This window comes from Microcaecilia unicolor, chromosome 8 (genome assembly GCF_901765095.1).
Source record: "Microcaecilia unicolor chromosome 8, aMicUni1.1, whole genome shotgun sequence".
Taxonomy (NCBI): Eukaryota; Metazoa; Chordata; class Amphibia; order Gymnophiona; family Siphonopidae; genus Microcaecilia; species Microcaecilia unicolor.
In genome coordinates, this window is record NC_044038.1 from 32,372,544 (window position 1) to 32,387,611 (window position 15,068).

At 43.3% G+C, this 15,068-nt stretch overlaps 1 protein-coding gene across 1 annotated transcript in view; it reads right to left on the reverse strand.

Annotated features, from left to right (window-relative positions):
* LOC115475365 (nodal modulator 1-like) overlaps positions 1-15,068 on the reverse strand; it is a 96,876-nt gene that overhangs the window by 21,876 nt on the left and 59,932 nt on the right. Inside the window, exons 19-25 of the mRNA XM_030211011.1 lie at positions 11,916-12,125; positions 11,683-11,765; positions 11,300-11,459; positions 7,425-7,551; positions 5,982-6,095; positions 3,655-3,782; positions 555-696 (exon numbers count right to left, since the gene is read on the reverse strand). Of these exons, the coding sequence (XP_030066871.1) occupies positions 555-696; positions 3,655-3,782; positions 5,982-6,095; positions 7,425-7,551; positions 11,300-11,459; positions 11,683-11,765; positions 11,916-12,125 (964 nt within the window). The remainder of the gene's footprint in view (positions 1-554; positions 697-3,654; positions 3,783-5,981; positions 6,096-7,424; positions 7,552-11,299; positions 11,460-11,682; positions 11,766-11,915; positions 12,126-15,068) is intronic.

Sequence of the window (15,068 nt, forward strand, 5' to 3'; positions counted from 1 at the left end):
GAGGCTGCAGCAGCCATTTTGAGATTGGAACCAGCACGGGCAGAAGCAAATGAGGACTGTTCAAACCCATTCTGGTTCCAATCTCAAAATGGCACAACCCCTCGTGGCAGTCTTGAGAGGCTGTCATGGTTGTCATATGATTGCTCCTGCCCCGAAGAGGACACTAAACCACCAGGGCTGAAACTGGAGTGGCAGTTTGGCCTCAGATTAGATTTCAGCCAAAACCGAAAACCCCAATTTCACCCTCTAGTTTGAAAAAAAACTAAATCACAAGTGAAAATCTTTAGATACATGTAAACAACTTCTATATACAAAATTTATCATATACGGCAAAGGGAATTCGACTATTTGTAAGTGCATCACCTTTTATACTGTACTTCAGCGCAGATGTAGAACTGGCCTCTTGTGGTACCAAAGCCAATGCACTACATAATCTATCAAATGTAACCTTGGCCCACTAATGATATTATTTACTCTCAAAGAATCCATTTTCCTCCAGGACCAATATGGGATCCTAAAACTCTGCTCACAGAGAATCACATCACATTCTTTACCAATAATCCCCGAAGTCTGAATTTGCCATCTTCATCTGTAATGGTGTCTTCTCCATAAATGCTACAGTCATTCTGTCCCACTGCTTCCACAGAAACTCCTTTCTCAGGTTCCCCGTTTAAAGATGAGACCGTGCCATAGCAACTTTAGAACAGTTTAGGAACAGGTGACATTCACGTTATTAACCTTAGAATGTAAAGCCACTTCTGCTTCCAAAAGAACTGCAATGCATTTCACAACACAGATTTAATATGTATACTATCAACAGAATTAATGGTCATGGTATCACAGCATGTTATAGTAGACTTTAAGAACTGTAGGATTTGGATTTTTAGATCAAACTTTCTCAACCCAGCCCTTGGGGCACACCAAGTCCCATCTAGTTGTCTGGATAGACACAATGAATATGCATGAGATAGATTTGCATACCAAGAAGGAAGTGCACGCCAATCTCGCTCATGTATATTCATTGTGGATATCCTGAAAACCCAATGGGACTTAGTGTGCCTCGAGGACTGGTTGAGAAGTACCATTTTACACGCGTTACTCAACTCCTCTACATCTAAACTCAAGTCAAGTTACATGAGGTATTTCCCTGCCCAAATGGGCTCACAAATAAAGTTGTAACTGAGGTAACAGAAGGTGTTGTGACCTGCCCAGGGTAACAAAGTGTCAACAGAAGTAGTGGTTTCCCCGGTCTTCAGCTTCCTTCTCTACCCACTAGGCTACTGCTCCATGCCAGCGACAGTGATTACACTAATGTAATATAATGTACACTAGCCTGTTCCTTGGAAGACTCATTGCAAGGCCAGCTCAGTAGCTCAATGGCAGTGCTGTGCACTGCTCTGCTCAGAACGGGAGTCCCTGGGGTCAGCTCATTAGACTGGTTAGAGATGCTGCAGGGACACAGTATCAACAATCCCCTGAATCCATCATAGTCACTGCACAATGGCAACACCTAGGGACAATATTCAAAACTGCCCATGCTGGTGTAGACTCCAAGGGCACTTTCACCCACAGAGATTGCATCAATAATCAAAAGAAAATACCGCACTGGCCTTTTCTCCAATTATTAATTCCAGAAATATTACAGAGAATGCACCTTTTCTGGCATATAATTTTTCTTTCAGAAAATATGTGCATAGCTTGTATCAGCTAAAACTGTGTGGGTTTCTCTTATCTCTGCCCCTTACCTCACCCCACCCCCACCAGCCTTCTTGGTTCAGAAGGTAAAAGCATGCATATTCTCAAAGAACACACATACTTTTATTCACAGACAGGGTAGGAAATAAAGCCCCAACAAGTAAAATGCTGGTTCACTCATGGAAAGACTTTTGATTATTCCCAATTTGTGGCCAGCATTAGGAGCAAAGATTGCAGTATTCTGGAAAGAGGCCTACTGCTGCAATGACGAAGCTGAGTGAGTTGAGAAGGGATATAACAGGGGTACAAATCCCCAGGTAGTTGTAAATAAAGGCTAGATTAACAGCCCTGATTCAGATTGGACAGGAAATGCAAGAGACCTGCAAAAAACCAACTGGGCACAAAATAAAATGGCCCTTATTACCATTAATTCACAAGCTACTTACTCAAACTTAGGCCTGGTAGCCTAACTTGCTTCTTAGATCACATGACCTCTACTTCCCTCCACCTTCTACATGGGTTTGGCTTGGGTTCAGACCATGTTGCACAGCACTGCACACATTAACACAGCTGTGCAAAACAAATCTATACAAAGTGCTGCTCATCACACAACAAAGCAAAGTCAAGAAGGAACAGAAATTAAAATTAGGCAACATGGAAGTGTTTAAAATGTTCAAAAATATTCTTGTAAATGCTACAAATCATTATTTCATCAGTGGTTTTTATGATTTAAAATTAAATGTACAGAGTTCATCTAATCCTGTAACAGGTGTGTTTTTGAAGAAGAAAACAGAATAACCTGCTTTAAAGTGAAGGACACAGTAGGGAGTAACCTAATCAGAGGCGTAGCCAGACACCCAATTTTGGGTGGGCCTGGGCCCAAGATGGGTGGGGCAGAAGAACTCCACCTTGTCACACACATGATTTGGTCTCTCCCTCTCTCGCCTGTAAACCATATGGTCTGTCAAACATCTCCCCCGCCCGCCCCCCATATCTTTTAAATAGCAGATTTTCACCGGCAGCGAGCAGCATCTAATACACACTGCTCATGTTGGCTCCACAACATATATCAGTCGCTGCTCGCTGCAGGCAAAGATCAGCTATTTACAAGGTATGCAGGAGAGAGTTTTTGGGGAGTTTTCAGCTGGTAGGGCTTGGGAATCCCTGCCAGCCACATCATAGGTGTGCTGCTACTGGATGGGCCTGGGCCCACCACCCTTGGCTACGCCACTGAACCTAATGGTTAGATTGGCAGGCTAAGAACCAAGGAAGCCAGGGGTCAAATCCCATTGATGCTCTTTGGGACCTTGGGCAAGTTACTTAACCTTCCAATGCCTTAGATTGTTAAGACCTCTGGGGACAGGAAAATACCTAATGTACCTGAATGTAACTCGCCTTAAACTACCATTGAAAAGGTGTTAGCAAAACACCTCCTCCTTACCACAGTGTAAAATATTAGTACAGTGTTACAGCAAGGAAAATGAAATTTATCCATTAGAATGGCAATTTGCAAAGCAGTGTTCAAAAGAAATGAAGTTATGTTGTTAAGGTGGTACTGGAAATAATAGTGGAGGAGCAGTGGTGTTCCTAGGGGGCCTGACACCCGGGGTGGATCGCCGATGCGCCCCGCCCCCCCGGGTGTAGCGCAACCCCCCCCCCCCCCCCCCCCCGGCGAAAGGACCCCCCCCCCGGGTGCACGCCGCTGGAGGGGGGGGTGCCGCGCGTCTGTCCACTTCGTTCGTTTCCATGCTCCCTCTGCCCCGGAACAGGAAGTAACCTGTTCTGGGGCAGAGGGAGCACAGAACGAACGTAGCGGAGAGGCGCGCGCGGCACCCCCCCCAGCGGCGTACACCCGGGGCGGACCACACCCACCGCCCCCCCCCCCCTAGGAACGCCACTGTGGAGGAGAATAAAGACAGAGAAAGACCTCATTTTATAGCATAAAGCATTTCAGCTGACCTGTAAGCTGTTCTATAACCCGAGATTTTGATTTTCAGGTTTTGCCCTTCCTGCACCTCAATCATCTGAGAGGATGGTTCAAATCGAAACTCCTTCATCATTGGCTTAAAATAATACTGGCCAGGGCTCTGAAGAGAGATAAACAGGGTTCGTAAGGAGCTGTCCCTTCTACTCGTGTCAGACTTCCTTTCTTAATTACTTTTTAAATAATGAATTACCTGACTCAGAACAATGGCACATGAAAACCTGTAATTCTAACCACTTCAGATAAACCGATGCGACATTCATGACAATGTAACATCAGCAAAAAGTCCACAGTGCCAATGTCCAGTTGGGTCAGCTTTCAGTTCAACAAGAGAATTATTTCACAACACAAACACCACACCAACCTCTAGGACCAGTTTATCAGAAGCCTTCCTCAAATATGATCTGGTGCAAATTTGTCAGGTATTTCGGAACCTCGACTCCACCGTGCCAGAAAAATTTGCATGCAAATTTGCAGACGTATCCCTGCAGCCTAGTACCTTCCTGTCCCCACCCCCCCGGTCTGTATCTCTCTTCTCAGCCCTTTCTTCCTCTATCCTTCAACCCATAGTCCAGCATCTCCCCCCTTATCTTCTCCTTCACCCATGTAGTCCAACATCTCCCTGCCTCCTCTCTTCCCCATAGCACGATTCAGCATTCTCTGTTCCCTTCTCCCCCCCATCTAGCATCTCACCGTTTTGCTTCCCTAAGTCCTCTGTACCGTTGCAGTCAACACACAGCACTCCTTCCTGCTGTGTGCCACCGCTGCAGCAGAATAGAGCTCATCTCTATGCCTACGTAGGAGGCATGCTGGGTCCCTGCCCATTCCATAAGAAAAGTTAGTGTCAGAGTGGGCAGGGGCATGGCAGCCCTCTTATGTGGGCACAGAGATAACCTCTGAGACTGGCTGCAGCTATCCCACTGCAGCAGCAGCAACCAGCAGGAAAGGACAAGGAGTGACAGTGGCCTATACGCCACGTGGAAACGTTGCACATGGCAACAAGCAAGGCAGTACAAACTCTCGTGCAGCTAGAGGGAACTTAGTGCCTGACCATCCCTGCTTTAGAGCACCCCTGCTCCAAAAGTGGTCTCCCTCCTGGCGAGAACATCTAATCAGTAGGGCTTCATAAATGAATGCAACAACCACATTGCAGGTTTCTCCACTGAAGAAATTGAGTGAACTTCCATCTAAGACTACTGCTGCTATTGATACTCCTCCTACCTAACATTTCTATAGCACTACTAGATGTACACAAACACGTAAGAGACTGTAAGCCCTGTCGAGCAAGGACAATCTATCCAAGACAGACAAAAGGACAAATAAATTATGGGAATATTTACTACACGTACAAGGCTATTAAATGGGTGAATAAGAGGTTAAAAGAAGCTACCCCACTGGTGGAATGGACCCTTCAGGTGATACGTACCCTTTCAGGAGGTATACCAAGAAAATTGCCTCCTTAAGCAAAAATGGCCTCTCCCGGCTGCAAACAGCACAACCTGCTCTACACAGCTCATTAGCAACCTCCAAGCAGTGCAGCAAAGGCAAGTACATATCCAACTTATGGAGGACATGAAAGTCCTCCTGGCAATCTTCCTCATGAAAGGAAGGCACAGAAACCACCTGATTCACATAGAAAGGAAAGGGGATCCTGAGCCCCAGGTGTGTAGAGGAGGCCCACTGTGTCTGACGCAACAGAAAAGGCCCAAAGCATAAGCAGCAAATGTGTTAAACTGACGCTTAATCTGGCACCCATCCCAGAGATGAGTACATATACTGGGGCCAGAGCTCACATTTAAGCACCAGGGAAAATCCACGCTAAGCGCTATTCTATAATGGGAGCTCCACATTGTGCACCCTTTATAGAACAGCGCTTAGAGTGGATGCCCACGCCAGCTGAAACCTGGTGTAAATCCTGCTGTGTAAGTTCAGTGCATAACCCTGGTATTCTATAACACTGCACATAAATATCTGGAACGCCCTGATCCACCCATGACGACGCCCCCTTTGAGGCTGCACGTAAGATATTTTGGGCGCGCAGCGTTATAGAATAGCACTTAGGCAAATACACGCACACAAATCCAAACTCCAATTATCAATAATTGGTTGTTAGAACCCAATTGATTAGTTTGCGCACGAACCTGGGCACCCAACTTTGGGTGACCTATATAGAATCCAGAGGGGTTGCTTCTAAACTGCTAAGACTATAAAGTCCCTCAAGGCCAAGTGGTTAGGTCTTTATACATAACCCCAGTCGTTACTATTTACTACAAACACATGAGACAAAAAATGTATACATTACCAGGTTGGCGAAAGTAAGCATACCATTCTCCCCTGTAAGGAGATTGGAACGGAACACACCACCGCTGAGAGATAAGAGAACTCCAGCAAGAGGCTGGTCATCTTCTGATTTTATCTGTTCAAAAGCATCGCACTAATTAACATCTTAAAATCAACAGACATTTGTATCACTACCCCCACCCAGTACTGACCCTGAAAGGCTGTAGAAATTGTTCTGAACCAATTTACAAGATACAATAATTTAACATGAAAATAAAAGAGTTTGAACTGTACTGACATCTGTATAACTATTGGAAATATAAGCTATTTAGGGAAGTATATAAAACAAAACAAACAAAAGCTACAGAAAAATAAAGTGCAAATAACTGAAACAATTTTAGCATTTCCAGTCAGTGATTCTGTTCCAAAACGATGCATATTCTCAAAGTTAGTATATTCACAGTACTTCTTACGATATGTTTTGACACAAGGACTAATTAGATGAGCAAATCAAGTTCTGAGTTTTGACACTTCCACAGACAGAGGTCCTTTCAGTAGCATGCACTACCCTATCAAGAGCAATTTTCAAAAGCTATTTTACCTGCATGAACTGGCTGCCTGAAAATTGCTCACATTTTCCCCAATTGAATAGATGCAAGAGACAAATACATTTACAAGAAGGGAGGTAAGCTGGGTTTGGAGGCTGCGTTATATTGAGGGATGCGACACCACACACCATTTTGCATTTTCACAAAATTGTGCTGACAGAGGTGCCCACACAAAAAGCAAATATATATATCGGTGGACTCTTTCTCTAGGAAGCTTCTGTTTGAGAATTGTCCTTTGTGAACCGATGCAAAGCCTGTGGTAAAAAGCACTTGCAAATTTTGTACCAATGAAGTAGTTTTGAAAGTTGCTCCATATAAAACCATCCACAGATTTTACACGTAAGTCAAGAAGATGGACAGACTAGGGTTAAAGGTATGGCAGACTCCCTTGGAAGAACATAACTTTGGTGACATTCATTACAGCAGGACTACAACCAGAGTCCGCAAATAAAAAAAGGACAAATTTCTCTAAATAGCAAACTGCTCACTGAAGACATATTAAGTGTTTCATAGATTTCTAATGACCTCATGTACTAGCTAACAAAACTGCAGCAGGCTGCACAATGACTTGAGGCTGTAAGTCTCTTAGGACCCTGTTTACAAAGGCACGCTAGAGTTTTAAGCACGTACTAACCATGTAGATGCCTATAATATTTTATGAGCGTCTACACGGTTAGCGTACGCTAAAAACACAAGCATGCCTTTGTAAACAGGGCCTTTAATTTCAGTTTTACTATGATGCTTCTCGGGCTTTGTTACCCCTTTGCACGGTAATAACCCTACAAAGGATAAGAAGTATTTTGTTATTTCCTTTCACATGTTTAAGAGTCCAAAAAAATTTTTTTTTAAAAAGGTACCTCAAATGTCACTCCAGCCAATGCAAAAGCTTTGAAGTCTCCAATGGTGTCCTCAACAGCACTCAAAACAAATCCTTCTTTTTTGGCAGCAATAATATATTCCAAGTCACTATGAAGCGGTCCAACACTTTATAGAAAAAAATTTAAATGTATACAATTATTCACTTTGCTAGCTTATTTACTTCATGGGGTTGACAAATCTCAAGGGCCAGGATGCCATGACAACTAGAAATTTCCCCAGTGCCTGGAATTTTCAGCCCACTTTGATGTTTTGCTGCTGATGCTTCTGCAAAAACAGTATTCCTTCACTCTCCACTGCATGGCTGTCTGTTGTTGCTATGTTTAGCAATTATGGTGAAATTAGCCCTTACCTGCTAATTTTCTTTCCTTCACTTTGCTGAGGCTTTAAAGGTGCATCAGACCTGGAAAAGTGCTATAAGAGAGAGTGGTTCTGCCCACTGCATGCTGGGAGATGTACTTTTTCCTGTCATCGTGTGCTAATGTGTTTTTAGTTGCTGCTCTATCCACACCTACCTTTGGATTTAGCTTATAGATTTTTCAGTAGTAGCTCAAGATAAGTTACACTCCGGTACAGGAGGGCTTACAATCTAATACTGTACCTGAGGCAATGAAGGGTTAAGTGATTTGCTTGAGAGCAATTAAGGAGTATCAGGGTGATCTGAACTCTAGCTTCCCTGGTTCTCAACTCACTGCTCTAACCATTAGGCTACTCCTTCGCTTCCCTGTTTTTCCACAACCAATAAAATTCCAACCATAGAGGGCTAGGTTTAAGTTATCTCAAAGCAAAGCTTGAAAGATATCCCTCCTGGCCTGAGCATATTAAAGTGCAGCCAAAACTTGCACATTCCAGTGGGATTTTGGTAAGAAAACATTTGCTTAGGAGAGTGGAGAACCCTGCATACTGTGGTGTTCATGCTCCTCCTATGTAAATGTCTATTAGGTATACATATCGCACTCTTATAAGCTAACGGGTGTTCTCAACGGACAGGAGAATGGATGATGCCATTGGGACGGAGCCGATTCAGGAACACAATATCTACTGTAACTGTAACTGTCAGATCATTTCAAACCACGTTTCAACACTGGGTGGGCTGGGAAGTGGGCGGGAGAAGTGTGGTTGTAGGATCCTGTGGTCCATGACCGTTTTAGCAGAGATGGGCAAACATTATACACAGAGGGCCACTTGAATGGCAGCACTATCCCTAGTGAGCCACACATAGAAAATTAACAAGCATGCCATTTGTTTCACTGCCAGCAAAACTTGATGCGATTACTGAATGAACATAAACTATTTTCTGCCTTTCCAAATAGTTGCTAACACTGTCAAACAAGTCTTGTCCTGTTATTGTATCCTTCAACAGTTCTACTGACAACAAAACTCCGGTTAATGACGTTTGTGCCGGCCATTTTCTGTGTATACTTCCCATGGTCTCAAGAGCCACATAAAATTCAATGGTGGGCCACAGGTTTCCCACTCCTATGTTACAGATAAGCAACTTTGGTTTTCTCCATGGACAATGAGGATCATACATCCACACTATTGGTAACTCACAAAATAAGGGATGCAGAGGGAAATATGTTACCTTGAACCCTAAGGATGATGTTTGAGCTTTACAGTAAAAGCTTGTAATACTGCATGACCAAAATCACAGTCTATTGAAGACTGTTGATAAATATAGTAATGGTTGATCAGGGTATGTTAGGAGGACCAAGCAACCGCTTTACATATTTCTTCTAGTAAAGCTGTCAGAGGCAATGTCTCCAACTAGGTTATTTTTGCACATACCATGATACTAATGATCCTCACTCCTAAGCCAGGGTATGTGGCGTAAGATCTGTCTCTCCCAAATTTACTGCTAAAGCTCGCTGAAGTATTTGCATTGTGCCCAAAAGAGTTTGGAAATTCTTTTTCATGCGGCCTGTGCAGTTGCTGCAGTGACTTTACTCAATTGCTGCAAGGTTGCTTGGTGTTAAGAAAATGCTATGCAGCTAAGAGCACTAAATGCATTATGAAAACAATGTGTTCCAGCAACTTCATGAGATGCCTTGCCAAGGGAGATTTCTTTCCTGACAAAGTTAGTACCTTGTCTTATATTCGCTTGTGCTCTTACTTTGGGCAACAAGGCCATGAGCACTGTCAAGATAAAATATTGTTCTAAACTCTGACTGCGGGGGAAGGAGTGAATGACTATTTCTCTTTATTTATCAGGAATCTAACATCCGACAGAACTGATAAGGTTTTACTGAGACTTGTGACTGCTTGACAGATTCTGCCCACTATCAGACAACCGTCCAGATAAAGAAACAGAGTAAATCCTTGTCTGTGAAGACAAGTCACTACTGCTGCTATGCATTTTGTGAATACTCTGGGTGCTAAAGACAGGCCAAAAGGCAACAACTTGTATTAGTAATGCTCAGTGAGAAACTGGAAGCATAAAATCTTCTTGTGCTTCAGGTAATATGCATCCTCCAAACTACAAACACTAGCCAATTGTTTTTCTACAAAAGGGGCAAATAGTAATGGCTTTGAGCTAGTATTCTGTAACGGCTTAGGCATGCTACTACTACTACTACTATTTGACATTTCTAAAGCGCTACTAGGGTTACGCAGCGCTGTACAATATAACATAGAAGGACAGTCCCTGCTCGAAGAGCTTACAATCTAATGGACAAATGTACAGACAATCAAGTAGTGGCAGTCAAATTGGGGCAGTCTAAGGTTAGGTGCCGAAGGCAACATTGAAGAGGTGGGCTTTGAGCAATGCTCTTAAGCCATTACAAAACTGATGGTAAGCGAGCCCCTTTGTGTCACCTAAAAAGAGGCAACAAGAAAGGAGGACAAAATCAGTTAGACTAGTTAAAAGTTTGATTCAGATGAGTACAAAAATTTCTCTAAGAATTGTTTATTAATAAGGAATTTGTATATACAGATAAAGATATTTTGAGACCGATGACAAGGTGTGTGTAGAAATCTCAGTGCTATTTTAAATGCTTCGCTGGCACCGCTGAGGTCTTTAAAAACTATTTGCTGTACAATGGGGCTCATTTTCAAAAGAGAAAAACGTCCATAAAGTGGCTTAAAGCCGCATCTGGACGTTTTTCTGACAAAGAGTCTTGTGCTGGCCTTGAGGTCTTAAGTTTTGCAAAATCAACAGACTTGCTGGGAGGAGAGGAACCAGCTCTTTGGATGCATAAATTACAGCTTATAATTTCAGTAGCAATAAACAAAAAGAAAACCTATGACTTTTAATAGTTCTAGTCTTTCCACTCTAAATAACAAATATTTTCACTTTTTGTACTATTTGCACATACTCACTACAAAACTTCAAATCTGTTTGGAGTTGGGCTTCTAGGAGAATTTTTTTGGGGTTTTTTTTTTCAAACAGTTAACATACAGGGGAGAGAATTTGAGAAACTCTTTTGAAAATTAATCTAGCCAATATACAGGGTAGATTTACAGAACTACAGCCTGTGTGTACATAAGGGCAAGGTCTGAACCCCTGCACATATTTCAAATGTGTGCAATCTCAACACAGAAGTCCACACATACTTTCACTTTGAAAAGCCATCAAAAAAACGCAGAGAAAATTGTGCATTTTATATGTGCATTCAGTTTATAAAATGACCCTTAAAGGGTAAAGAAAACCTGCAATTCAGTGATACGCTACAGTTCTTAGCAGAAAGGCAGCCAATACATGTATTACTAATCTATTTTAGCACAAAAGAGAAAACTTAAAATGTATATATTTTTTAAAGCACTAAACCCCAGCAGCTGAGCATATTAATATGACCAACCATTTTGGTCGGTTCTACTGGAATATCCTGAAAATTCTACACTTTGGTCTGATAATCACCTGTAGGATCCTTTATTGTTGGTGAACACCGTTATCAATGGTGAATGTGAACCCTTTTCACTGATAACAATCTCAACACCTTCCAGTTCTGGCTTAATTTGTCCTTCTAGGAATAAACCAGCTTTTCCATGGATCTCTATCAGCCTTCCTGGGCAACTGTCTTTGGATGATAAAGAAGACATCAACAATTAAAAATCACTAAGGGGCACTACTGCTGGGCTTACATAAAGCATACCTTAAAAGAGTTTTGCTAATCACAAGTACTGGTGGTAATTTTAATCAATAGAAAGACAGGTACAATGACCAAATGATGTATAACCCGTGTAGATTATGCAGGGTACAAAACATTCATTTCTTTGATATTTCTCTTTACATATATTCACCTCCACTGACAGTCAATTCCACAGAAGAGGGATAGAAAAGGAGTTCCTTCGATGAAGGCGTTACAGTAATCTTCTCACCCGATCTAAAAGCAATCAAAATAAGCACCATGTTACTAACTCTCCACCTGCCAATTAGCAGGGAAGATTGAAATCCTTCATAGGTAGGGCTCCCTACCAAGGAACAGTCCTGAAAGATGCTCAAGCAATATTATGAATATTCAGCCAGCCCACACCTTGCCCAGTAGGAATACTCATAAGAAAATGGTCCCTTGAGGTCATCCACCATTTTCTGCATAGGAGGCTTCATTCCTCCCTCTTCTGGACTTTCCTTTTCTCTTGCTTGCCGGTGAGCCTCGACTTCCGCTAACTGCTGTTCTCGACGTATCTCCTGAACAGACTTTAGTGGTCCTAACACCAAGGCTGGTTCACTGTTAATGGATGATCTGAGTCAAGACAAGAAAAGATAAGAATTTTTTCTCCCCAACAGAACTGAACTCTGTTGTTAATGCAAGTCCTTTTTATCAATATATATAAAAGGCGAGTGTCGTACTCACTCGCAAATGCGCAGTAGAGACCTTCTCTGCCCCGCCCCCGCGTCAATACGTGATGACGGGGACGGAACAGAGAGGGTCTGTACTGCTTATTTCTGAGGGAGGGACACCGCCGTCTAACACTCCCCCCACCCGAGTCGCTGCCGCCACCCACCTTCTACCCGGTCGGGCCCTCGCTCCGCTATTGAAACAGCGAGGGTCCAGGAACGCAGCACTGAACTCTGCTGAGCTGCCGACGTCGGCCTTCCTTCTTCTTCTCTGCCTGTCCCGCCCTCGTGTGACGTAACATCGTCGAGGGCGGGACAGAGGGGTGGGTGGAAGGTGGAAGGTGGGTGGTGACGGCTTGGGGGGGGGGGGGGCGCGAATTCAGAGGGGGAGGGGCAGCGACGAACTCGGCGGCGGGGGTGGGCCTTTCAACCCCCCCCTTCCTATAATAGCCCGTTTTTACGGGCTCAAAGGCTAGTATTTATATATCCTGTATCAATACATTTCCCAATGATTTCTGTAAGCAGCTGGCTAATGTCAGTCTGAGTAATTTTACTAATACAAGCTAATTAAACAGGATAATAAAAACTTTTTAGCTAGAAATTCTGAGCAGTGTCACTCTTCCACAATAGAAGAGTGAAATTGCATAACAGGGCAAACACTCAGTGGCCCTTTCACAAAGTGGCAGTAAGCCCAACGTGGGCTTACCGTGCATCAATATGGAGCTACCACTGGCCAATGCAGGCGCGGGCAGTAGTTCCAGCCCTAGCACGTGCTATTTCCTGCACTAGGGAAAATAGGGCACTCTTTTCTAGTATGGCAGTTACCCGGCAGTAATCAGACAGTGCTGCACACTACCCGGTTACTGCCGGATTAACGCGGGAGCCCTTACCGCCACCTCAATGGGTGGCAGTAAGTGCACCCCCTCCCATGGCCACATAAGTGCTCCCTCTCACATGGCCATGGCTATTTTCAGTCTTTTTTACCCACTGTGGTAAAAAGGGTCACAGAGTGCAGCAAAAATGGCCACCACCGCCGCTAGCGCAGAGTCCTTTTTACCGCAGCTCAGTAAAAGGACCCCTCAACGAACAGTTAAGCTCTGGGTCGCCAGAGGATGTACTAACAACTGTTAGCGTATCTGAATTTAAAAACAAACAAAAAAAGGTTTGGACAAGTTCCTGGTGGAAAAGTCTGCTATTGAAACAGTCTGCCACTGCTTGCCCCGGGACTGGTAGCATGGAATGGTGCTACTATTTGGGTTTCTGCTTGGCCACTGTTGGAAACAGGATACTGGGCTAGACGGACCATTGGTCTGACCCAGTATGGCTAATCTTATTTTTTTTTTTTTTAAATAGCTTCTACAATGATTCCAAGTATTCTACAAATTTACACCCACTGCAAAAAGGGGGGTAAACGTGCACAAGTACTCTACAGAGATAAAACTTGCGGGAAAGGGCACATATACAATTACACAGGGGTACAAACAAGTAAAAAGTAAGCACACAGAAATTTTGTGCCTATCTTATGGGAATTGATAAAGGCAAGCTTGGACACATCTGGGATAGGATTCGCAATGTACCTATATACTTTATGAAATACACATGCACACAGGGCTTTTTTTGAGGGGGTACTTGGGGGTACTCAGTACCGGCACCTTTTCCATTGTCTGCTAAAATTGACCCATGGACCCCAAGTTTTAATGAAAGAGTTCAGGCTCTACACACCAATTCTGCCTTGTCATAGATTCTGTGACTGGTTGCAGGGGGCCTGGCTACTGTGTGGTGGGTCCCTCAGTGATCACCCCACCCCTGAAGAGTGGCTTAGCATTTGAGTACCGGCACCTTTTTTGCTAGAAAAAACGCACTGCGTGCACATGCACTGAATACACATATAAGTATTCAAAAAAGGTATAAATTTGGGCATTTACATGCTACTGTGGCTGACTCTGGGTGCCTATGTTATAAAGGCACATAGGCCTCTATACTGCCTTTATAAAATAGGTCCCTTTTTCCAACTTTGACACAGGTGCCCTGTCATCAAATTAGCCCCACATGCGTACGCTCACATTTTATAAAAATACACATGACCACCGATTCAAACTCTAACCCTGGGAACGCTTACATGCAGATCTCATAACATTAAGCACAATCTTCAGGTATGGTGTGTTTTTTAAACAGGTGTAAAGCCTAGGGTACCAAGTTTTGAAGATGCCAAATACCCAAACTAAAGAGGATCCTGCTTCCACTTTTTCTAGGGTCATATGCTGGTGCTGCTTCAGAGAAGCGTCGCTGTGGCTCTCTGGCCCTTCATCCCTGACCTCTGGAGGAGCAGCCATCATGGACCCTGGATTATAGCAATCCCTGGTCTTGTCTACGAGCGCCAAATTCTTAAATCCAGCCCTGTTTATACAAACTATTTTTTTTTTATTTGCATGAAGTCTTTATTGACAAGGTAAACATACAACAAGAGGAAAAAGAAGATAACACCAAGCCACATTAAATCAATCCACAGTCAACGCAATTATTAAAGACCTAACAGCAACAGTCTTGTCATTGTTGTTCAACCTTTCATTTGTAGGCAAAAACACACACTCCAAAATTTGTAGAACATTTTTTATATACTTAACCAAGTCCCCCCCCCTTCCCTACGCCATTCCCCCCTCCCTCCCGGTTAGGTACAAACTATTTTTTAAGTGCAAAACATGCTTTACATGCAGAAAATGCTTTAGAAAATTACCACAAAAGTATTTAGCATTCTCTTGGGTGTGGTCTGGAGTAACAGACAAGTATATTAAAGGCTGCTGTATGAAAATATTAGAATTAGTGTTAGAAAATTTTGAATAAAAATTCC